The 26,606-nt window shown below is 37.1% G+C and overlaps 1 protein-coding gene across 1 annotated transcript in view; it reads right to left on the bottom strand.

The window, feature by feature from the left end:
- The window catches only part of MYO3A (myosin IIIA), a 229,856-nt gene extending 205,096 nt beyond the window's left edge, over positions 1–24,760 (bottom strand). Inside the window, exons 1-2 of the mRNA XM_043564326.1 lie at positions 24,579–24,760; positions 21,891–22,025 (exon numbers count right to left, since the gene is read on the bottom strand). Of these exons, the coding sequence (XP_043420261.1) occupies positions 21,891–22,025; positions 24,579–24,746 (303 nt within the window). The 5' untranslated portion in view covers positions 24,747–24,760. The remainder of the gene's footprint in view (positions 1–21,890; positions 22,026–24,578) is intronic.
- Positions 24,761–26,606: the final 1,846 nt, after the last annotated feature.

The following is a 26,606-nucleotide window of genomic DNA, read 5'->3' as shown; positions in this document are numbered from 1 at the left end:
AATGGATAAAGGAACCCTAAACAATGTGCAGGAAATAAAATGAAAAATGAAATACAGGAAGAACTAATGTAATTATGTAATTCACACTAAGCAGTTCAAATTTTACTTTCTAGAGTCAATTTTTATTTGAAACAGTTGTTTTTCCCATCTAGGAAAGTTTAGAATACAGGATTCTTCATAATATACACTTCACTTTGTTTTTTAAAGTATACTGAGGTATAATTTACATACAATAAGATTTACCTAATTGAGCTGTAATTCTGAGTTTTGACAAGTGCATTAGTCACATAACCACTACCACAATCAAGATACAGAACAAATCCAGGACCTAAAAATCTTCCCTCTTGTTTCTTTGTAGTCAAACCCCTCGCCAGCCCCTGGAAATCATTCATCTGTTTTCTGTCCCTGTGGTATCAACTTTGCAAGACCGTCACAGAAACTGAATCATAAGGTACGCAGCCCATTCATCCTGGCTACTTTGACTTTGCCTAATGAATTTGAAATTCATTTCTGTTGTTGAAGATTTGTTTTCTACTGTTTAAATGTTGTTCACTCCTTTTTTAATGCTGAGTATTCCAACGAAAAGATAAGCCACTATTTGTTTATTCATTCAGTAACTGAAAGACATTTGAGGTGTTTCCAGTTTGGGGCAATTATGAGCAAAACCACTATAAACATTGCATATAGGCTCATATATGAATACACTTTCATTTCTCTTAGGTAAGTACCTAAGACAGGGAATTGTTGAGTCCTATGGGTCACGTGTTTCACCTTTTAAGCATCTGCCAAACTATTTTTCAAGGTAGCTATTCCGTTCTGCATTCCTACTAGCAGTGCATGAGAATTCCATCCTTGCCCTCCATCCTTGCCAGCAGATATTAATAAGAGGTTTTCTAAAGCCGTTTTAAATGGCAGTGTTATCTCATTATAGTTTTAATTTGGATTTTCCTAATGACTAATGATGTTGACCATCAACATCATGTATGTGCTCATTTATGCTATCCACTTACTTTCCTCAGTGAAGTATCCCATTTTTTGTTCATTTTTTTATTGGTTGCTTATTTTCTTATTACTGATTTTTGAGAGCTCTTTATATTTTTTTGATACAAGTCCCTTATCAGGTGTTTTGCAAATATTTTCTCTCAGTCTGTGGCTTGTCCTTTCAAGAGTCTTTTGAAGAGCAGAAATTCAAAATTTATCATTCTTTTTTTTTTTTTTCAACGTTTATTTATTTTTGGGACAGAGAGAGACAGAGCTTGAACGGGGGAGGGGCAGAGAGAGAGGGAGACACAGAATCGGAAAGAGGCTCCAGGCTCTGAGCCATCAGCCCAGAGCCCGACGCGGGGCTCGAACTCCCGGACCGCGAGATCGTGACCTGGCTGAAGTCGGACGCTTAACCGACTGCGCCACCCAGGCGCCCCTCAAAATTTATCATTCTTAAAATATTATAGAATCTGATTCTTGTGTTATATAAAAAAGCCTTTGCCTATTCCATGGTCACAAAATTTTTCTCCTGTATTTTCTGTAGGAAATTTTATAGTTTAGGGTTTACATAGGTAGATCTGTATTTTTATTTAATTTTTATTCATGGTGTGATACAGATTATACATGGATGACCAATTATTACAGTACATTTTTCTGTTAGTCCAAAATGTCCACGAAGCAGAAAATCTGGCTCTGAATTGAGCTTAAAATCTAGTTGCCAACACCAAGAATCAGGGAATCTTAAATGCATACTGTTAAGTGAAAGAAGCTAATCTGAAAAGACTATACATACTGTATGATTCCAAACTATATGACATTCCGGAAAAGGAAACACTATGGAGACAGTAAAAAGATCAAAGGTTAATGAAGGCTGAGGGAAGAGGAGGGGAGATGAAAACATGGAGCACAGAGGATTTTTAGGACTGTGCAGCAAGTCTGTATTATACAGCAATTGTGGATACAGTTATTACATATGTGTCAAAATCCATAAATGTGCAACACCAAGAGTAAACCCTAATATAAACTATGGGCTTTGGGCGACAGTGATGTGCCAGTGTGGGTTTACCAATTGTAAGATATGTACCAGTTCTGGTGCGGGGTATTGATAATGGGGGAAGGTATGAACGTGTGGGGCAGGGGTTATATGGAAAATCTCTGTACCTTTCTCTCAATTTTTCTATGAATTTAAATTACTCTTAAAAAATGAAGTCTTTCTAAAATTCATAAAATGCACAACACAAAGAATGAACGCTAATGTAAATTATGGACCTTAGTTAAGAATAACGTATCGTGAGATGCCTGGGTGGCTCAGTCGGTTAAGCATCTGACTTCGGCTCAGATCATGATCTCACGGTTTGTGGGTTTGAGCCCCGCGTTGGGCTCTGTGCTGACAGCTCAGAGCCTGGGCCTGCTTCAGATTCTGCGTCTCCCACTCGCTCTGTCCCTCCCCGGATCACGCTCTGTCTCTGTCTCTCTCTCTCTCAAAAGTAAATAAACATTAAAAAAAAAATGTATCGTTATTAACCCATCAACTGTAACAAGTGAACCATACTAACACAAGATATCAATAATAGGGAAAACTGGGGGACAGGGAATTTATGGTAACTTTCTGTACTTTCCACTTTTCCACAAACCTAGAACTGCTCCACAAAAGATGTGAAAAGGTCCTAAAATAATAACGAAGGAGCATACAAAATTAATCTGTTATGATAAGCCCCTTATAGTGTCTTCTCAGGAACTATTCTACTCACATTTGCATTTTATATCCAATACATTTTAATGAGTGAAGTATGAACACAGAAAATATTTTTGATATATATGTTTTCCTTGTAATAGCATTTCTGGTTAAGAAGAAATTTTTAGAAGAATCATTATTTATCCCTTTACGTTCAACAAATATTTATTGAATTATTACTATATGCAAAGCATGGAAACAGATATTAAAGCAGGTCAGAGATGACAGGGGCAGGTTTGGCTCCCAATAGGCTTGAAATACCACCAGACCAGCGGTTTTCAAACAGGGACAATTTTGCTCCAAGGGGACACTGGGTAACGTGTGGACATATTTTTGATTGTTAGGACTAGGCATGAAGCTGCTACTAGCATCTAGAGGTCAGGGGGCTACTAAATACCCAACATTGTACTGGATAATCCCCTCCACCCACAATCAGTTCCCCCCACAAGAGCTCCAAGACTGAACAACTCTGCATTCAAGAGATGAAAAAACAATTACCAAGATTATGTAATTGTAGTCATATGGGAAACTAATAATGAGCAAGTACCACAGATAGACTGATAATATCAAGTCGGAAGGGAAAAAAGAAAAATGTCTAAAGACAGGATAGAATCTGCCCTAGTGTATGTTAACAACAGTTTCCTCCAGGTTGTTTTGGTGTATTTACTTTCATTACAGTGTCTTTTGGAAAAAGAAGTATCCTTGGGGTGGGAGGAGATTCAAATTTATCACCTTTTTGGTTTTACTGGGTCATGCTCAGAAGAAAGGCTTTTTTCTAAACTAACATCATTACCATACTTTTCTGTTGTCTTTTATGATTTTAACATATTTTGATCTTTAATTCACTTACAATGTTTTAAATGTGTAATATTTAGTTTGTTCCATACAGATAGTCTGCTACCATATGAGATATCATCATTACTATATACTGGATTCCTGTGAATACCTGGGGTCTTTCTCTAGATTATCAATAAAATTCCTCTGATCTGTCTATTCTTGTCATGTATCAAACTGTTTTAAAGCCTGCAGGTTTAGAGTTGGTTTATCAAATAAAAGAAGTCACCTCTTACTATCTCCCCAAAATTTCTAGGCTCTTTTTGCACATTTACTCTTCTAGATGACATTCAGAATCAGCATCTCAAAAGATAGAGCTATAAATAAATTGAGTAACACAATAGTTTCAATAACATTATTTTATAAAGCATTTGAAAAAGAGTGACCATTTATTGGTTGAAACTCTTAACAATAGGAAATGAAACTAGAATAACCAAAAGTTTTTTAAAGATGACCATAGGACTACTGATGACTCGGTTGGTTGAGTGTCAGATTCTTGATTTTGGCTCAGGCCATGATCTCACAGTTCATGGGATCAAGCCCCACATTAAGCTCCGTGCTGACAGTGTGGAGCTTGCTTAGAATTCTCTCTCTTCCTCTCTTTATGACCCTTCCCTGCTTGTGCACACACACTCTCTCTCAAAATAAATAAGTAAACTTTTAAAAAAATGACAAATTACAATTAATGACTAAAAGTTAAAAAAAATAATTTTTTCAGGGCACTTGGGTAACTCAATAGATTAAGTGTTTGGCTCTTGATTTCTTCTCAGGCCATGATCTCACCGTTGGTGAGATCCAGCCCCACATCAGGCTCTGCACTGATGGTATGGAGCTTGTTTGGGATTCTCTCTTTCCCTCTCTCTCTGCCCCTTCCCTGCTCACACTCTCTCTCTCTTTCTAAAAATAAATAAATAAACTTAAAAAAGAAAGAAAGAAAGAAAGAAAAAAAAGAAAGAAAGAAAGAAAGAAAGAAAGAAAGAAAGAAAGAAAGAAAGAAAGAAAGAAAGAGGGACACCTGGGTGGCTCAGTTGGTTAAGCTTCCTACTGCAGCTCAGGTCATGATCTCGCAGTCCGTGTGTTCAATCCTCACATCAGGCTCTGTGTTGACAGCTCAGAGCCTGGAGCCTGCTTAGGATTCTGTGTCTCCCTCCCTCTCTGTACCTCCCCTGCTTGCACTCTGCTTCTCTTTCTCTCTCCCACTCAAAAGTAAATAAACATTTAAAAAAGTTAAAAAAAGAAAGAAAGAAAGAAATCTTTCAAGGTGGGTTAGATTTTAAAAGTCCACCAAAATCCTCAAATTATGAATCAAAAGAAAAATACAACTCCAACTTCTTAATATTTAGGAAATGCTAGGATATTCAGTACTTACTACAAGCACTTCATATGCAAATGTGATGTTAGCAAAAATGTGGGAAGTTCCTTGTCATCAATAAAGAGCTCCTGAGGGCTCAAAAGAAAGAGCTCTTCTAGTATCCTCAAGTTACTCTATACTTGAAAAGGGATGGGGCAGAGCTATAGGAAGAGAGAATAAGAAGACAGTGACAGGCAAAGAATTATTGCAAGGAGCTATATTATATAATGCAGTACTTGGCATATCCAATAAATATCAACCCAATGAATAAATGAACAAGCAAAGAAATGACTTTAGGAAAGTTGGCAAGTAATTGGAGGAAGATCTATGTAAGGAAAACCTGATTCATGAAGGAATTGCAGGGTAAACAGCCCAAGGCACTAGCTGACATACTAGGGGGTTAAAAGACAACTTGTTTTGAGACTTCATGAAGAATGCTAAAGTCACTTTAAGTAGAGAAGCAGTCAGACTGGATAGGGTAATTAGAACAGATTGTGTTGAAAATAAGTTTGACTTATTTGAGAGAGATAGAGACAGGGCAAGAAAGGTAGGGGCAGAGAGAGAGAGAGGGAGAGAGAATACCAAGCAGGCTCCACGCTGTCAGCACAGAGCCCAATGTGGAGCTTGATCTCAGGGAACCATGAGATCATGACCTGAACAGAAACCAAGAGTTGGACCTTAACTGTCTGAGACACCCAGGCACCCCAAGTTTGACTCAATTTTTAAGGAATAAAGATGAGACAGACTGCCAAAAGCAAATGTAGCCTCTTAGTAGAATCAGACTCAAAACAAATACACAAGATGTAATGTACTTTTGTAAAGACAACTTTTACCAAAAAAAAAAAAAAAAAAAAAAGGTTTTTGAAGAATCAAGAAAGTACACATATAGCCTTATATCTTAATGCTAGAATGCAATCCCCCAACCTGAAATTCTGTTCTTGGGGTGAGATTTGCAACTACTATGGAAGGAAGAATATTTGTGAGACTTACAAGATAATAATTGAGTCATTTCCCTTCTATCACTTAAGTTCACTGGATTTTTTTAAAATATCCAAAGCAGGAAACCAAAGCAGGAAAAAACTTAAAGTTTAAAAAAGAAAGAACCTCATTCACTCTAACAGCTGTGACCACTGTACCCTGATTCTGCAGGGCCACTGAGCTGGACTGTCCTGCAGGAGAGGGAACCTATCAATAGACTGTACACTATAATGCAGTTTTTCCACTACGCTAAAATGCGAGCTGCTCTCTTAAAAAAGAAAGAGCAATAAAAGTCACCCGAGAATGTGAGAAGACATGAGCACCAATGTTCTAAGACCTTTACAGAAAGTCAGTGAAGACACAAAAAGAAATAGTTAAAACAGACTGTAGGTACCAAATATCAACAAGCCACATACCAATTTGGGGTTGAAATCTTGCTAAAGGTGCTCAAAGTAAGATCACACCATGATTTTTCTAAATCCTCCTTCAGAATTCGCGAAATTTCAAACATGCTCTTGGATGAAATCTACTTTAGTTCAACTAGCATAAAATGCCTTTCCTATATAATCCCATATTTTATATTCTAGGTAAACAATATGGAAAAACTTAGTCAAGCATTTCCAGGCAATGAAGTAGTAAATAAGAGGCCATAGTAAGTCTACGCACATCAAACATACTAACTGCCATTAGTAGTGCTGCCAGCTCAGAGCCTGGAGCCTGCTTCGGATTCTGTGTCTCCCTCTTTATGTCGCTTCCCGGCCCATGCTCTGTCTCTGTCTCTGTCTCTCAAAAATAAACATTAAAAAATTAAATTTAAAATGTTTAATTTTTGACATCTCAGTTTCATTAAAGCCCATGCCCAATTCTTTTTATTTTATTTCATTGAGGGGGGTGGGCAGAGAGAGAGAGAGAGAGAATCCCAAGCAGGCTCTGCAATGTCAGCACAGAGCCTGACATGGGGCTCGAACCCACAAACCGTGAGATTATGACCTGAGCCGCAATCAAGAGTTGGATGCTTAACCGACGGAGCCACCCAGGTGCCCCAATGTAACCATGCCCAATGTAACCATTTGCATATCATCTTTGATTTTCCCATGTTTCATTAAATAATTAGTGCCTGCTTAGATAGTACATTTTAACAACAAAGACTGAGTGCCTATTATATGTGTGACCTTACGACAGCTATTAATGATCCACCTCAAGTTGAGAATCTTGAAGTCTTCCTGATGAGGGACAGGACTGTCCCTTACATCTGCCTAGCAGGATCTCCTATCAGCACCCTTCCTGAGGAGCATCTGATCTGTTTTCAATATTGACCTGTGCCTCACTTTCCCAAGGTCCCAAACTTCATCATGAGAGGACAGGGGTGACTAGAGTACAAAGACCAAAAATTACTCCCATTTATAAACCACGAAAAAAAAGAAACAACAACAAAAAACCCAACAACATCAAATTGCAAAGGGATGGATAGCAATGGTGAAATCAGAGATGGAACTTCACCAAAATACAGAGACTCTCCTGCATTTTTTAGCAGGAGACCTCATTCTCTATCTGGAAGTAATGTGAGGTGGGAAACAGAGAAAAGGGAAAATGCTTTTTTCTTTTGTGCATCTATTCTGTAAAGAATATGTACCTAAGATGTTTTATCTTCTAGTATTTAGAGCTCCATAAGTTAGAAGGAGTCAGTGTAAATCTAGACACTTGCCCTTTGAAGGCATAAAATTCCCATTTTCCATAGCTTGAGACACACATTTTATCCACTTATTCATTGATTCATTTTATTTGTTAGATTACTTACAACGAAGAAAAAATCGCCTACAAATATTTTATTTTTTAGGAGGTTAACGACAGAAAAAGTCATAAATGATGAAATATCTTTAAATCGAAAACCCTCCCCTTCACTGAATGTATGCTAGTTGCTCTGCTTGACTATGGTTGTGTCTGCTGTTAGGGAAATTACTGGGTGAAGCTTCACGTGGACCTTGACAGAAAAGAACCGAGGATGTGAACAATTCCCTCTTTCTGGACCCTACCCAATGTCTCCTGCAAATGTTCCATGCAGGGACTAGCAAAGTTTATCTCTAGCTGCTGCCTGAAGCAGGAACAGTGCTTTAGTTTCCAAAATAGAAAAGGGTCTTCTGAATGAAACTTTAAGAAGTTAGGTTAAAATGAAAGTCCAGTGGGTGAAGAGGGCAAATACAACAAACATGGAAATTATTAAACAGACTGTAGGTGCCACATGTCAATAGGCCACAGAGTAATTTGTGGTTGAACTCTTCCTAGAGATGCTCAAAATGAAACAGCACCATGAATTTCCTAAACTCTCATTTAGAATCAGTGAAATTTCAAATATGCTCTTGGATGACATTTACTTGTGTTCAACTAGTATATGCCTTTCCTATAAAAGAAAAGCAAAAATAAAAAATTTTAAACTTATGTTTGTTTTAAGTGATTATGAAGGATTAAAATATATAAAATGAAATGCAGATGAAATTATTAGGCAATAGATCATTTAAAAATGAAAAAATGACCTGGGGTGCCTGGGTGGCGGAGTCGGTTAAACATCCGACTTCAGCTCAGGTAATAATCTTGTAGTCCGTAGGTTCCGGTCCTGCGTTAGGCTCTTGTGCTGGCTGACAGCTTAGAGCCTGAAGCCTGCTTTGGATTCGGTGTCTCCCTCTCACTCTGCCCCTCCCCTGCTAGTGCTCTGCCTCTTTCTCTTTCTCTCTCAAAAATAAATAAACATTAAAAAAAATAAACATTAAAGATAAACATAAGAAAATGACCTTAGGTTTCCCCTTAAGAAGAATTGCATCCAGGTGAATGAACTATGTCATATTTAGCCTACGCAGTTCTTAAATCGCCAACATAGACAAAAATGGGAATTTGTAATGGGGGAGTGAGAAACCTTTAAGTATAGTTTTGCAACACAATGCTGTAAGAAGCCCTTAATGTCCTTTCATCAATAAAAATGGAAGTATAACTTTCTCAAACTAGAGCTACACTAATTCAATAACGGAGCAGCACTAAAAATGAATTCTCTATTCAATTCAGGCTATAGTCAAACATTTAAAAAAACAACCTAAGTCAAAAGGGATGAGATTCTATAAACAGACCATTACAACTAACTTCCAAAGACAGCCTTTATATGTTTTCTACACGTATTCTGTCTATACTGTTATGAGAGCATATTTTTACTCAGATTTCTAAAAAAGACTACTAATTTCTAAAATTGGCATTTCTGACTTTTGTTACTTTTCAATTTTTTCCCCCTTTATGGCTCTGTTTCTGGGTTCTATATTCATTGCATTCATCTACCTGGCTTTTGCTGCAACAATATCCATTATATTAATAACTATAGCTTTTTAACAAGAATTATATTTGGTCAGGCAAGTCTTCCTGACTTCAAACTGTTTTTTGTTTCTTCTGGGAATACTCTAAGGCCATTTGCTTAGTCTGACCATATTCTTTGGGAGGCCACAAAAGCAGAAACTTGTATTTTCTAAAACTCACTCTACTCTTTCCTTTGCCCATTTTATGAAAGTGCTATCAGCATTCACGTTTGAATCTTTCTATAGACATTAGTCTTTAGTGAATGCCTACAGGCGAAACTTGGGTCATATGGTAAGTTGATGTGTAATGTTATAAGAAACTGCTGTACAGTTTTCAAAATAGCCGCACCGTTTCACACTGCCTGAGCAACATGCAAGAGTTCAACGTGCCCCACAATCTCACCAATACTCAGTTTTATCAGCCTGTAATTTTGTCATTTTGTGGGTATGTGCTATAGTGTGGATTGTGGTTTTAATTTAAATTTTACTAAAGATATTGAACATATTTTATATATACGCTTTGGTGAAGAGTCTAAAATTTTTGCTCACTTTTTAAAAAATTGGGTAGATGCACTTTGTTAGGTAAAATTTCCATCTATTCCTGGTGTCCTGAGAGTGTTTATCACAAAGAGGTATTGAATTTTGGCACAGGTTTTTCATGACTTTTTTCCTTTTGGTTCTGTTAATGGAGTGAATTCTGATGCAGAGAATTTTAATGTTTAACCACATTAAGTTTTAGTTAACTTGCATTACAGGGATAAGTACCATTTAGTCATGATATATTAACATTTTTAAATATATTACTGCATTTGTTAATATTTTGTGAAGGATGTTTGCATATATGTTCATGTGGAATGCCAGATTATGGTTTTCTTTTCTTGTAACATCTTTGCCTTCTTTTGTCAGTATAATCCCAGCATTATAGATGAGTCAACAAGACTCATTATTTCTTTCTTAAAGATTTTATAAGACTTTTTTCCTCCCAAGAACTCTGTGGACCTATATTCCCCCATGAAATAACTATACCTGTATTATGTTTTATAATAAAAATTATAAAAATAAACAACCATTTAAAGTCTTTGGAAACTGTTGTAAGGACATACAGCAAATGAAGAAACATCTGAGAACATAACTAAATCTTGGTAAGAACAGCAAGATTCTGTGTGGCACTTGAGCCACCCTGTTATCACCAGGTCAGAGAGATAAAAGCTCTACTCTGGGCGAATGAGTATCACCAAGAAGATAGAGTCCTCTCTTGCCAGCTCCCATTCAAGGTCTACAGTATCTTCTTAGGAGGGGCAGACCACCAGCATATCTTACCCTTCCTCGACCTTGTGCTGTAAAGCTGGCTGAGAAGACCAGAGTCCACCTTTCTGATCCATAGCTCTGCTTAATAAGATGATGTGGGCAACTGCCCAAGACATGCTGCCGGCTCCAACGAGTGGCTCAGATATTTTGCCCTGGGAAAGAGGCAGGCCACAAAAATAGAGAGCGCCAAAGCTGGACCTTATATTATTTGAGAGTAAGAGTGGGGAAGACCAAGCCTAAGGGTATTCTTGAAAACAGTGGAGGCTCCAGTAATTACAAGGAGCCTGGTAACCCCATGATAACAAGAAAGTAACCACAGACCAGCTAGCTTAGCAGAGAGATTCAAGGAAAGAAACAGCTAAGAATAGTTCTCCTAGGGTCAGAAAAACCTCCTAAGTACTAGCCTCAAAAAGCATCTGCGCATAGAGGTCTGAATTTAATTAGATCAGACCTGGAAGCAATTTTTGCCCCAGGATGTTGTTGAAAACAATAGAGGAATCAGCTGGCAATTAGTGGAACCTATTAACTGAGTGTTAAAACATTAGAGACAGACTGCTTGATAGAAAGATCAGGGAAAGAGACTGGGAAAGAAAGCATCGTTAAAACCATTGCCATCCCAGGGTGACTTCCCATGCCCAAGGCAACATCAGAGGTTTCCTACCAAGGGGGATAAACTTCCCCAAAATAGTTCAGCCAAGTCACCACAAACAAGCAAACAACAACAAGCCCCCAACCCTTATCAATATCCAGAATTCCTATAATCTAGAATGTCTACTTTTCAACCAAAAAAATTATGATATGCAAAGAAACAGAAAAATTTCACTCATACACCTGAAAAAGAGCAGGCAACAGAAACTGCTCATGAGAGAGCCCAGATGATGAACTTAGCAGACAAAGACTTCAAGGCATGATTTATTAACATGTTCAGAGAATTAAAGGAAATCATGCTTTAAAAAGTAAGGAATGGTATGATGGCAATGTCTCATCAAGTACAGGATATCAACAAAGAGACAGAACTCATAAAAAAAGAAGCAGGGGCACCTGGGTGGCTCAGTCAAGTGTCTGACTTGGGCTTAGGTCATGATCTCACAGTTTGAGGGTTTGAGCCTCATGTCAGGCTCTGTGCTAACAGCTCAGAGCCTGGAGCCTGTTTCAGATTCTGTGTCTCCTTCTCTCTCTGATCCTCCCCTGCTCAGGCTCTGTCTCTCTCAAAAATAAATAAACATTAAATGATAACAATAATAATAATAATAATAAAGTGTGTTTATATTTGGTCTTGCTTTTCATCCAGTTGGACCATTCCTGCCTTTACAACGTAGAGTTTAGACTGTTCCCATTTAATGTAATTACAACTATACTTAGGTTTAAGTCTACCTTCTTGTTATTTATTTCCTATTTTTTCTATCTGCTTTTTGATCTCTTTTTTCCCATTTCCCTACTTTCTTTGGTTTGAATATTTGTAGTATTCCATTTTGTCCTCTATTCGCTTATTAGCTATACTTATTCATTTTTATTTTTAGTGGTTGCTTTAGTGTTTCCAATATGCATCTTTAATTCACCACAATATACCTTAAAATAATATTACACCATTTCACATGTAACATAAAACTCTTAAAACGGCGTATTTCCATCTTCCCTCTCCGGTCCCTTTGCTATTTTTACCATACATTTTAGTTTTATATTCTAAGACCCCCAAAACATAGAGCTATAATTGTGGCTTTAAGTCATGATTTCTTTTTTAAATACTAGAATAATATTATTTAAAATATTAAAAATGTTTTTAAAATATAAAAATCAAAAGTTTCTTGTTTATCCTTATGTTTACCACTAACAGTATTTTTCTTTTCATTTTGTAGGGCTGAGTTTCCATTTGAAATCATTTGCCTTCAGCCTAACATTTTTTATAGCGCATGTGTCTGGTGGTAAATTCTTTTTCTCTGATGAAAATATCTATCTTTATTTTGCCTTTATGAACAACATTTTCACTGTACACAGAATTGTTGAGAGCACTTGAAGATACCATTCCACTACATTGGTTGTCTGTGGCCACTCTTTGATTCCTACATGTAAGTTTACTTTTTCCTCTTGGTGCTTTTGTTTATTTTTTCATTATGAGTGTTTGACATATTGATTATGGCATATCTTTGTGTGAGTTGTTTATCCTACAAGACAGATTTCAGGCTTCTTACATCTGCAGCCATTTAGTGTTCACAAAATTCAGAAAGATGTTAGCCATTACCTCCCCCAAACCCCACCTGTTTTCAGACTGTAATTACATGTAGGTTAGAAATACATGTAGTGATCCATAGATCACAGGGGTTTTTTGCCCCTTTCCTTTTTTCCTACCTGCTCAATCTGGACAGCTTCTATTTTCCTGTCTTCAAGTTCACCAATCTTTACTTCCACACACTTAATTTCTAATCTGTTGTTAAATTCAATGTAATATTTTTCCCTACTGATACTGTACTTTTGAGTTCTAGAAGTTACATTCAGTTCTTTTCTAGTTTCCACTTTGTTTTTCAATACTGTGTTCAGGTTTTCCTTGAAATTCTTGAACACATTTGTAATTGTTTTAAAGTTCTTACTTGCTAACTTCATCACCTGGGTTATTTCTGGGTCTATTTCTCTATTGACTGATTTTTCTTCTGATAATGGATCACTTTTCCCTGCTTCTTCACATATCTAATAATTTTTTACTGGATGCTAGACATTATTCATTTTATATTTGAATCCCTGGATTCTGTGGTCTTCTATTAATCAATGTTGAATTTTGTTCTAGCATACAGTTAATTTGTGCTTGTGGACCAACTTAAACCTGTAAAGCCTTGCTTTTGAACTTTTTATGGGTGTGCGTAGGGTAGCTCTTATTCTAGGGCTAGTTTGGTTCTTTTTCTAATGAATAACCTTTCCAGGGTCTTTACTAAATGTCTCAGGTGTTTAATAAAGTTCTCCATTCTGGTTGGTCAGAACTCAAGCATCTTTCAAACCTGCACAAACTCTGGTAGTTGTTCAGATTACAGCTTTTCAGCAATTCTTTCCTGGTTCTTTGCCCAACTTCCTGAAATCTTCCTCCAGACATATCCAGCTTGGTTTTCCATCAAATATTCAAGGAAACCCTTAAGCATATTTCTGAAGCTTTCTTCCTGCTTAGCATCTTTATTCTGCATATTTCAGCCACTGCTTTTCCAGTCTTTTCAGTTCAGCAAGATCACCATGACCTCCATGGGAATGCCTTCCTTTTGCTTGTGGTCTGAAAATTGCCTCCAAGGATAAAAAGCTGAGGTGACTGTCAAGTTCCCCTTATTTATTTCCTTTCTCAATGTCACCATCCTAAGCTCTTTTTCAATGTTTGAAAAGTGTTTATCTATAAAAATGTATTTTATTCAGCTTTTTAGTTATTTATAGTTCAACAACATGATGACACAAGTTACTATCATGGCCAGAAGCAAAAGTCCAGGATTATTTTTATACACACTGAAATTTGAGAACCTCTGACAATGTTTTTTCTGAGCTTACCTTTGATAAGAATCACTCTAGTACTTGTTAAAAAAATTTTCCAAGACCTCATTCTCAGAGCTTTTGCTTTGAGATGAAGATGATTCTGATCCTGAGAGTATTGGAGGATATATTCAAAAAATAAAAGAATGGGGCGCCTGGGTGGCTCAGTCGGTTAAGCGTCCGACTTCGGCTCAGGTCATGATCTCGCGGTCCGTGAGTTCGAGCCCCGCGTCGGGCCCTGTACTGACAGCTCAGAGCCTGAAGCCTGTTTCAGATTCTGTGTCTCCCTCTCTCTGACCCTCCCCCATTCATGCTCTGTCTCTCTCTGTCTCAAAAATCAATAAACATTAAAATTTTTTTTAAAAAAACAAAAAATAAAAGAACTAAAATTATCCCTTTTTTTCAGGTGACAGATTAAAATGTTACAAATTCAAATAGGCCTTGACTTCTCTTTTCATAAAAGGTCTTCTCTTTCATTATTGACATATCATTTATATTCTTCTTGGCGCTAACAAAAATGTATACTAAGTTAATTAGTTTATTTAGCTCTAAGTTGTCTTTCTCCAACAGTAGACTATAAGCACCATGATGACAGAGTTTTTCTGGTTCTCTACTGAATGCCCAAAACCTACCAACACAGAAAGGGGCACTAATAAGTACGGATCACTCTACCTTGGGCCTAGCCTTAAGTAACATAATATCTATGGAATCAACAAATGACTGGATTAAGAAACTTATGTTCTGTACAATTATGCACACACACATACACATATACAAAATGCCAGAAGGCCATCTTTTCACACTGTCTGGAAAATACCTCTTCAAAGTGTGAATGTCTGACTTAATTTCAATAAAAGGTAACAATGTACCAAATTCCACATTCCAATAAAACATTGATAAAGTACTAATGAGAATGGCACCATCACCTAATAATAGATGTTTCCTAATGTGTAGTCTTAACATAAAATTTTCATATTACTTTTCTAATGTGTAAACTAGAAACAATATTTGCAAGGTCATTACTGACATAAAATATAATTGACTCATTTAAGTATGCAGTTTGATATTGTCTGGCAATTTGTATACAATCATGTAACCACTGAATCAATATATAAAACAATGCCTTCACTCTGAAAGATTTCAAAAGTCTTGCAAAAATGCCATAACACATTTGTAATGTTAATAACAAGAATTCTCTGATAAAAAAAATCAAAAGAAAAGAAAACAAGTATTTTAATGTGGATGGTAAAAACATACCGATTTACCAAATGTCAAAACCTCTCTGGTGACCTCATATTCTCCCCCTGAAATAATGCTATAAATTTCAATCCTATTCAGAGAGCAGATGCTTTTGCAATCACTGAAGTACTATTACAGAAGAAAGACATACAAGTGTTATATATATTATTTATAGATTTCCTGCATTAGAAGAGCATGGAGAAGTACATTTAGACTGCTTTTCCATCTTGCCCTTTAAATAAAAAATAAAATGAAATCATTTTAGGTAATTTGCTGTCTGTCCTGATGCAAGTACACCAAATAACAGCCTTTTCCATGAGAGCTGGGAAGGGCTGTTCCAGCCCTAAGAACATGAAAGGAATCATCCTGTCAGGCTGCTACTCCACTGCGAATGTGCGCAGCTAAAGGAAGGAAGGAACAATGCTGTGCTATTAGGGCAACTCAGAAGCCCAGCTTCCCACTCCTGCTTGCTCTGACCCCTCCCACATATACAAACCTGCAGTGGCCTCATGTCCCCTTCTGCATACATGTTTATCTCCTGTACAGTAACATTAAAGGGTTAATAACCGAGCAAATAAAAACCATTTGTTCATGGTGAACTCATTTTCTAGCCTGTTTTCCTTTCCTCGTGACAGGTTTTGTCTTACTTACTAGATGTAAGTATAAAAGCAGAATAACCAATAATGCATGAGAAATGAAAGTAGTATTTATATCTATGAAAACCACTTCGACTACCTGAAATGTGCATTTGAGAGACCTTATGACTATTCACTGAATTTTTGTGTTTCCAAATACCACCTGTAATTTCCAGTCTTTGATCTCCCGAAAGGGATATAATTTTAAAGAGAAAAACTGCTATAATTGGCAAACAATGAGAAAGCGACGTCACTGTTAAGAATGAACAAATCAGGACCAATTTCGATAAATAACAATGCAATCTATAGCGCCACCATGAAAGAAGCAGTTATAGCTAAGACTGGATTACGAGGGAAAGGGTCTCTTAACAGAAAGATGTCCAAACTCTGAATTTCAACCCCATTATGGCAGAGGACACACCAAGCAAAGGGCCCCCAAGACAGGAGACTGGATTCCTTACATCCTTAAAATGTGGCTGTTTGGCCAACCGAGAAGGGGAAAATTCTAGTTAAATCTCAATTTTTCCCTTTGTGTTCATCAATAGCAAATGCTTAATACCAGACACTTTGAACTCAATTTTGACTATTATTTTTTAGTCTCCTCGGTCAGTGATAAGCATATGCAGAAACCTAACCAACTGCCACTTTGCTGGCCCCCCTCCATCCTGGCTACTCTGAAGAACAGACTCTTAGCACTTAAAGGAAACACAAAGCCAAAAGCGGTATCCACATTTAACTAAGCAGGTCAGTCCAGAACGGTAACAGTAAGTAGAAATGAAGATATGTATGATCTTTAAAAATAAGGCAGAAGTAGGGGCGCCTGGGTGGCGCAGTCGGTTAAGCGTCCGACTTCAGCCAGGTCACGATCTCGCGGTCCGTGAGTTCGAGCCCCGCGTCGGGCTCTGGGCTGATGGCTCAGAGCCTGGAGCCTGTTTCCGATTCTGTGTCTCCCTCTCTCTCTGCCCCTCCCCCGTTCATGCTCTGTCTTACTCTGTCCCAAAAATAAATAAATGTTAAAAAAAATAATAATAATAAGGCAGAAGTAAAAAAAAAATTAAGTTCTCCCTTTATGCCTACATCATTAGGAAAACCTAAAATACTAAGTGACAGTAAAAATCCCCGTAGACATTCCATCAGTTCCCACAGCAGAAAACTTCCTACCCTATCTCTTATTAGATAGTTTCATTACAAATATGCAACTGGAATTTCAGAGAGCTAGCAACGAGTACTCTCTTCCTAAATCTGGGCAACAATTAGCATCTGAAAATGAACATTCAGAGAATTCAGAAGGAAGTAATTCCTGAACAAGGCCCTGTATATTATTCGTGCTGAGAAACTCATAACAAAAGGAGAGGGAAATACAAAGGAAAAATACAGGAAAGAAAAAAATTATATCAAAGTAAACGAAATAATTTAGGAATCACAAAGAAAGAATAGAGAAAATAACCCAGTAAGATCTGAGTTAATATTATTTATCTTAGGATTTGAACTCTGGATTGAAATAGAAATAAAAGGATATTTCATGGTGAAAAGGAGTTTGTCCAAGCTGGAATCACCTCCCCACATGCCCAGCTGATAATGAGGGGTGTCACCAACTGCTCACCCCCTGCAGAACATACCCTATGAAGATTCACATTAGAAGCCCAGCGCTGTTAGCATGACTCTGGGTAATATCAGATCCTCTCTCTGGCCACTCTTTTCCTATCCTCATGCAAAGTAATTTATTTGGGCTTTCTTACAATAAGAGGTGTAATTAGCAGTCATTTTGTAGAATAAAGTATTGATGCCACAAGCCAATTTTCTGAAAGTGCCTCTAAAGCAGCACCTGCACCATTCATGTTTATAAAGCAGGTAATTATGCATCTAGCCACTTATGTGTATATGTGATTAGTATAATTTACATATGTAAATCAATTATCTTATATACAGTTGGCCAACTTCTTCCTTTATTTTTTCCCTCATACTCTAAGTTCAGATTAATTCAGACTTCCAAAATACCATTTTAATAAACTACCAGTATTTTTTTTTTTCTCAAGCCATCTAGGGATATTTCCAATTCCTCCATGTGATAATAAAATACAAGAAGAAAGTTCAAAGAAGCTGTTAAGTTCCTACTGATTCATTGTTATCAGGAAGCTGCTTTACTTGTACTGGATGTTCCAAACCTTTTTAATCAATCTTCTCTCCTCTCACAAAAGAACATTTAACTGTGATCAGGAGTCTCCAACTCTTACCTAACTCCTACTGACAATACTGAGAAATGACAATATAATTATAATATAGATTTGATAGGCATAAAAGACAATGACCGATCCCATTTAATATTTTTAAACCCTGGGCAAAGAACTGTATCTTGTGCCCTTGCCCATTTAGGCCTACAGTAGGCAGAATACCTGAATTTCCATTCAAATGCTAATCTACCAATGATTCCATATGGAAAAAAAATAAAGATGCATTATTAAAAATGTTTTGAGGGGGCGCGTGGGTGGCTCAGTCAGTTACATGTCCGACTTCGGCTCAGGTTATGATCTTACGGTTCACAGGTACGAGCCCGCTGACACTGCAGAGCCTATAGCCTGCTATGAGTTCTGTGTCTCCCTCTCTTCCCCTCTGCCACTCATGCTCTGTCTTTTAAATATAAATAAACATTAAAAAAATTTTTTAAATAAATACAAATTTGAAGGATATAAAGATTCAAAATTTTATTCAAGACTGCATTAAGGGTCTGCACAGAATTACACCTCAAATATACAAACACAAACAGGAGGTAAACTTAGAAAATTCTCCATTTATTTAAGGAACAATGTTTTCAGTTCCTAATTTACATTCTATCACTTAGGTAAAGTTTAGAGGACTAAAAGTTTTGCTTTGTTTTAATATGTGACTTAATTAAAAATATAAAGCAATCTCAATAGAGAAAAAGTAATTTTGAAATCATAATACATTGCCTATTTTTAAAGAACACAACTGGTTTTTTAAAAATTTTCTGGATTTCAGGGCACTGGGATGGTTCAGTCAATTAAGCGTCCAACTTCGGCTCAGGTTGTGATCTCGTGGTTCGTGAGTCCAGGCCCCACATCAGGCTCTGAGCTGACAGTTCAGAGCCTGGAGCCTGCTTCACATTCTGTGTCTCCCTCTCCCTCTGCCCTTCCCTCACCCAAGCTCTCTCAAAAACAAATAAATATAAAAAAATTTTTTTTAGATTTTTAAAATTTCTATAAAATAATATAATACAGTTTCACATTTTGAAAAGGTTCCTGAAAATACTATTTTACAATTTTGAAAGGCTCTATGATTCAATTTAAAGTGGCAGATTAAACATATAAATTTATTTCCTCTCATTCATTAATCTCCATTAAAATGTTAGTAATAGGGGCGCCTGGGTGGCGCAGTCGGTTAAGCATCCGACTTCAGCCAGGTCACGATCTCGCGGTCCGTGGGTTCGAGCCCCGCGTCAGGCCCTGGGCTGATGGCTCGGAGCCTGGAGCCTGTTTCCGATTCTGTGTCTCCCTCTCTCTCTGCCCCTCCCCCGTTCATGCTCTGTCTCTCTCTGTCCCAGAAATAAATAAAAACGTTGAAAAAATAAAATGTTAGTAATAGAATCAAAAAGTATAAACCACACACAAAAAAAAGAGAATGGAAAAAGGAGAGCCGTAGACAAGAGAGTTCAACAAAATTTTTCAACATGGAAAGCAGATGGCCCAGTGGTGACCAATTTGGCAGTGCAGAGAAAGCCACAAAATAAAGCAGTAGGCGAGAGCTATTTTGTGGTCACCTGAGCAGATTAACCCAGGAGTTGGGAGAGGTGGGGTAGAAAACAAGGGACCCTTTGGAAGTTTGATTAGAATCAAAAGACTTGACAACCTCTTATCTCACATATAAAATACCAACATCCAGGAGCCTGCCAGAGTACTCCTCACATACACACACATCCAGGCAAGAGACTGGAGATTTTATTCCCTAGAGAAACTGACCTGAAGGGACATGAGATTTGGTGACATCAGTAGAGTGGATAACAAGAATGAGGCACACACTACTGCATGGTATGTAAAATAGGAAAGTCAACTTGGAAAGGGGAGGCCAAGCGATTTGGGGAACAGTGGATCCCACATAGGTGAGCGGCAGAGAGAGAGAGAGATTAGAAAGGTCTGATGCTCGGCAGAACTCCACTGTGGAGCAGGAGGACGCAGGGTTCCAGAAGCACAATTAATACCTTGCCAAAATCCAGGACACAGATTAGAAAATGAAAGAGAAGAGAAGCTCAGCCCTGCATTTCCAGGTATGCATCCAAAGCACAGACGTGCTCGGGACACGTTAACACCACCAAACTGGATCTACGCTGTTACTGCTCTGGATTATAAGTCTTTGGTTTTACTTGCTTTTTATTAACCAAATGAATGTATTTATTCAGAAAAAGATAAAGATGATTAAGTTTATCTGCAATTATATTTAGTGAAAAAAGTAGGATAACTTCATAATAATGATATTGCCAATCATTTGAAACACAGACAAAAAGATGAAGGAAATATGTTAAATGTTAACGTACATAATGTTATTTTTATAGTTTCAAGTATTTTTTACAATGATCATTTATTTCAAATCATTAAAAAATCATTTAAAGAATAGAAAAAATATAAAGTATGAAAACAATACAATTCACACGTATGTCTGCAGAAAAACCAACAGAACATTCTGAAAGAAATACAATAATCAAACGCTAATAAAATCATAATGAACACAATAAATGCACGCTACTACAGTGATCCAGTAAAGGTTTTACCAGTCCTGAGTTTGATAAAAGCAACTATTAAAAACACTTATAGGGGCTCCTGGGTGGCACAGTCGGTTAAGCATCTGACTTCAGCCAGGTCACGATCTCACAGTCCGTGAGTTCGAGCCCCGCGTCAGGCTCTGGGCTGATGGCTCGGAGCCTGGAGCCTGTTTCCGATTCTGTGTCTCCCTCTCTCTATGCCCCTCCCCCGTTCATGCTCTGTCTCTCTCTGTCCCAAAAATAAACAAAAAACGTTGAAAAAAAAATTTAAAAAAATAAAAAAATAAAAACACTTATGAAGGGGCGCTTGGTGGCTTAGTCGGTTAAGCGTCCGACTTCAGCTCAGGCCATGATCTCACTGCCTGTGGGTTCGAGCCCCACGTCAGGCTCCGTGCTGACAGCTCAGCGCCTGGAGCCTGCTTCGGAGTCTGTGTCTCCCTCTCTCTCTTCTCCTCCCCCCACCTTGTGTTCTATCTAAAATAAATAAACATTAAAAATTTTGTTCAAAAATAAAAATGCTTATGAATTTTATTAGAATTAATGATTACCTCACTTCAATCATATTCAATGAAAATGAGAAAAACTACATTCTTCTGGGACTGGCAGTTCCCTTAAGAGAGCACCTTCTAGTATTTCCGCATTAGATAGAATTGTCTAAACCTACTCTCGGGAGACTCTACAGCTTCCCTTTGGCAACTTATTCAGCATTCAATACCATTTCTAATAAGGTTTTTACTCCATAAATGTAAATACCTGGTTCTGTAGTTTATATCATTAGTATTCAATGAGGACAGAAAAAAACCTCGCAGCTTACCATTTTTGTCTAATGAAGCCTCACTTACATTAATTTTCTATTATATCCAGCACCTGGCACAGAGCCTCAGTCGCGTGTTAGCCGAGCAAAATGCAGATGAATAAATAAATATTATAATGAAGTCCCTTTAAGCTTGTTCTTCTGCAAGGAAAATAATTCTTGCTTATTGAGTCTTTTATCGTGGAGATGTCTCCTTTTAGTCTTTAATAGCCTTTAGGGCTTTTCTTTAATTTCCTCTTGTGTCTTAAAGCCACAGGGCCAGAATGGGGCACAACATTCTATTGAGTCTATGAGCAGTCGGGAACATACTAAAGGAACCATGGTTTTATGGTATTGATGTTACACAAACGTTCAGTCATTCCAAGACCACACTGTAAATTTCTACACATAGAATAATGTTGAAACACTTACCTCAAGAACCAACCACAGCTTATCTCCACTTATTTTATCCTTCTTAAAGTACATCCCGTAGAATCTGACCACATTAGGGTGGTCAGAAAGTGTTTTTAAGATGTTATACTCTGCTTCAATCTCTTCATCAATGTCCTAGTTTCAAAAGGTCATAAAAAGAAAACCATGAGAAAAACATGAATTATGTCAAAGAGGCACATACTGTAGACCACCAAATAGCGAATTTAATTTTGTCAAAGCAAGGTTATAATAATAGGTTTTATTATGCTCAGTAGTAGGCATTGAAATTTCTGATGCCATTATTTAAGGGGAGAGATTGTGATTTTCCTGCTAATCAAATACATCTCTAATTATGTTAATTTCCTTGAGTTACAAAGGGACAAATAAAAGACTATTTTTGTATGTAGTTAGAAAGAAACATACATGGAGATTCCAAAAGATACTCCTTTCTTTGCAGTGTTAACATTGTTTTAGTGGCCACTGTTTTGAAGCCACTGATTTGAAATTAAATACTTCTGGCTGGTTCATTTGTTTCTTTGAAATATAGGATATTTAGAAGCTTTCAAAAACTAGTCATATAAGCAATAAATTCCTACATATATAAGATGGCACACAGCCTTAAATTAGGTAAAGGCCCATTTGCCAGAAGTAGAATACATTGCTATCCTGTCAACAAAAATGCAAGATAACCACTTAAAGTCATGGTTTTAGAAAACCACAAAACATGAAACAACTCAGAGTAGTAATAAGAGAAACCCTTCCACTACTGTTTTTATAGTAATACTTAGCATCCACGTTGTTTTCTTACAAAATCATGTAATCACAGAGCTGCAAAGAATTTTAGACCAGAGCTCTAATTTTAGAAAAAGAAACTAAAGCTCAGAGAAGTTGGTCACAGAGCTGGTTAGTGTAAGATCCAGAATGAGACTGCAAGTCTAATGCCTATGACCTTCTAATCCTGTTCATTTTATCCCTTTCTTGGATAGACACTTACTCTATCAAAATTCATAATAGTAAGACTCTTTTAATAAAAAAACCACTCTGTAAAATGCTCAGACGCATTTAAATTTATTTTATTAAGATTATAATCTCTTGGTTATAAATCTTTTTTATTTGACTTCTGACATGATGAATGAAGAGGAAATAAATAATTCTCAGAAAAACATATATGTACTATGACAAGAATAAAGGCAGCAAAAGAACAAATCTCACGAAATCAACAGATATTTCATTAAAGCAATAGGACAAAAGATGATTTTTAAGGTTCAAAGTATACAAAACATGAGTAAATTATAAAAGGATAATGGCTATCTGTATTCATAATTCATTTGTTCTTCTCCACTAAGGAGTAGAAGAAAAGAAGACACACTGGTTACAGGGCCAGACACGGGATCTGGCCAGAGCCCTTCCCCTTACCACCATGACCCTAAACCATAATTATGTAGACCAGAGGAGAGAGTTACAGTTACTTTGGTACAGCTTAATTTGTGTCTCTCCTCCTTCAGTTTAAAGTATAAGAACTTTCCATTAGAGAATATGAAAACATTCAGCATCAGTAAAGCCCAGGCATAGTTCTTTTTTTTTCCCCCTCCAGTGTATCTAATTTCTTGCTGAAAATAAACCCCCACTCTCCCTCCCCTCTCCTCAAAATAATATGAAACACTGTAGTTATAATGGGTTTAGTAGAAATAAACAATCCAAAAAGAAAGAGCAACCCTAAGATGCACAGAGGCCCAGAGACCTTTTGCAGGGTCCTACAGTTTGTTAGTATAAGAGCTGTGACAAGGACTAGGAGTCCTGTCCTTCTCACACACATCACATCATTTCTGTCATGTCACACTCCATCACCTGTGCAAGAGTCAAGTAACTAAAGAAACTGCTCTCAATAGAAGTTTGGGGATTATGTGATCACTGAGCTCGTGGTGGCTCACCCAAGGTGCTACGGGAGAGCTACATGTTTCCCAGGAGCTGAAAATGTTACAAAATAGCCAGTTCTCATTCTCAGGGGGAAAAAAAAGTCTCATCAGTTTCTTCATGCTCTGAGAGCCCCCCCCCCCCCCAAAAAAAGGCTTGGAAGTTTCCCTTATCACAACTGCCATTCCAAAAACAGCAGAAGAGGACCCTACTGGGGCATCACTTAAAAGGCCATAAGGACTCCATGCACATTATCAGTTCTTTACAAGGTAACCCACCCTGATTATAAGTGAGTACCATTTTTGCTTTGGAAACATTTCAGCAAACCTGAAAATAAATTTCCCATCTCTGAAAGAAATATAATTAAAAATAAAATATTTCTCGTTTAGCTTAAGAGATATTCTGCCTGAAGCCTAAATAAATATAGGAAGAAAAAGAGATATGGCAAAGATGACATTTTAGAATTACCTCTAGACCCGAGTCTGTGTTCTTACAATTTTTTGAAATCTAAAATAACATTGACTTAACTGTTGAGCTGTTGAGACCTATATTAATCTATTTACTTATTTGTATTTGGTCCCTATTGTATATGTTAAGCATATAAATAAGAAAAACCTAACAGATTTTTTTTTACATTTTCTTCTACTGTAACTGACATTGTGGCAAATCAAGATATTTACAGATTTTTTAACTGCTTAATACAAATAAAAACAAAGTTAATTAGGAGAAGAAGAAGGAGGAGGAGGAGGAGAAGACAACAACAATGTGACATACATGAATCGGATCCAGAATTTTCACTGCTGCTTTTTGGCCATTTTTCTTATTTAACACTTTAAAAACTTTCCCGTAAGTTCCTTTGCCGATCGTTTCAATGATTTCCCATGTATCAGAAGGATCAGGAAAGTTATCAAAGATGATTGTTTTTCCAGTTAATGGAAGCATCTCACAAGTTTAAATCCCTGGAGAGAAAAAGTACAGTTTCAGGTACATCTCATTGGGGATATTAAATGGCAACATAAACTCAAGGGAAATTATCTAACACTTCACTAATATGATGGAAAATATACAGTTGTAACCAAATGTACTCAGAATTATAGAAAATTTTAATTTCAATTCTTTTTGCAAAAAGATTACTAAGAGTACTAATGCTTTGTAAACAAGGCTTTATTTCTATGTTTAATATAGTCCCATATTAATTGCTCTTAATTCTTTTCATATTAAAATAAAAAACAAAATATTTAAATCATTTCGATGTGCTGCTTTATACTCAGGTATTAGTACAGTGAATGAAATTAGTTTAGAATTAACCACAACCATAAAGATTCAACATCATCAAGGCAAATCCCACACTTTAAAGTGATCATGTCTTATACCCCTCCTGTATGTAAAACCCAATAATGGGTCCCCTCATGTTACTTTTAGCATGAAATTTCTTTAACATTAACTTACCAGGTTCTTTAAAATATGGTCGGTCCTTGCTTAATGTTCTAGCCTCATGTCTCAACTCTTCTCTCAGTCACTACAAACCGGCCACTCAGGATCCTTAAGGTCATTTTTTTTTTCTTGCTTAAGGATTTTAATATACACTAATCCCTTCCACTTCTGCCTGTGGTTTCTTTACTAAATTCCAACACCTACTTATCTTTCAGATCTTGGCTTGATGTCATTTCCTCTGAATGTGACCACTCTCCATCCCATTTGGGTTGATGCCCCACCTCTGTACTTGCATAGCATTTTACCCATGTTTATCAGGTATCATGATACGCCCAATACCTGGAACAGTGCTGAAATAATTAGGACACTATGGCCAATGAATCCAGGTGACTTTACAAAGGTGATGTTATATGTAATGTGAAATAAGATCTCAGGTTTTCTGACTTCCCAGTGGTATTTTCAACCTCCTATACTCTCCCTATATTATATTCAACCATTTGTATAAAATTATTAAAAAGTAACAGAAATAGGTCCCAAACTTCTGGGGGCCTCACATTTTTTCAATTATCTATGCAAAACCTCACTTTTTTCAATGACAAAAAGTTGACTGCAGGGGCACTTGGGTGGCTTGGGTCAGTTAAGCATCCAGCTCGTGATTCAGGCTCAGGTCATGATCTCATGGTTTGTGAGTCTGAGCCCATGTCAGGCTATGTGCTAACAGCACGGAGCCTCTTGGGATTCTCTCCCCCTCTCTCTGCCCTTCTCTCTCTCTCCCTCCCTCTCTCAAAATAAATAAACATTAAATATAAAACAAAAGTTGACTGCAGTTGTGCTTGTATGTGTATGCATACACATAGAAACACATCTGTTAATAAGGTATTAATACTACGTAATAATGTTGGCTCATGAAATACACTAGTCTAACTACAATGTTCAACCTCTGCCCCACCACCAATCCATTGAGTTCTCACTTTCTTTATAGCCATCAACCGTATTCAGTCTTCATTCCCCGGCATAAATTCTATAGCTTGAGTTATTATGATCTCCTTGCAAACACCCTCAACGCTCTTGTTCCTCTTTCTCCACCATGAGTCTCCCAGGGTAAAAAACAAACAAAACAAAAAAACAAACAAAAAACAAAAAACCACAAAACAGCTCTGGTTAAACCTTACATTTCTTCACACCTGTGCCTACAGCTGGAGAAAACCACACAACCATAATGCTAGTTTCACTTCAAACTCAGGATAAAAAAAAACCTACAAGTAGACCGTCGACACTGCCCAGAGGTCCTACTGCGCTTCCCTGGTTTGTCTGTTCCTTGCTCTCTGGAGGGATTATTTCACAATGATCTCTCTTCTCACACTTTTC

Source organism: Prionailurus bengalensis, chromosome B4 (assembly GCF_016509475.1).
Source record: "Prionailurus bengalensis isolate Pbe53 chromosome B4, Fcat_Pben_1.1_paternal_pri, whole genome shotgun sequence".
Classification (NCBI taxonomy): Eukaryota; Metazoa; Chordata; class Mammalia; order Carnivora; family Felidae; genus Prionailurus; species Prionailurus bengalensis.
The sequence above is the reverse complement of the archived record's forward strand: the minus strand, read 5'-3'. Positions and strand labels throughout refer to the sequence as shown.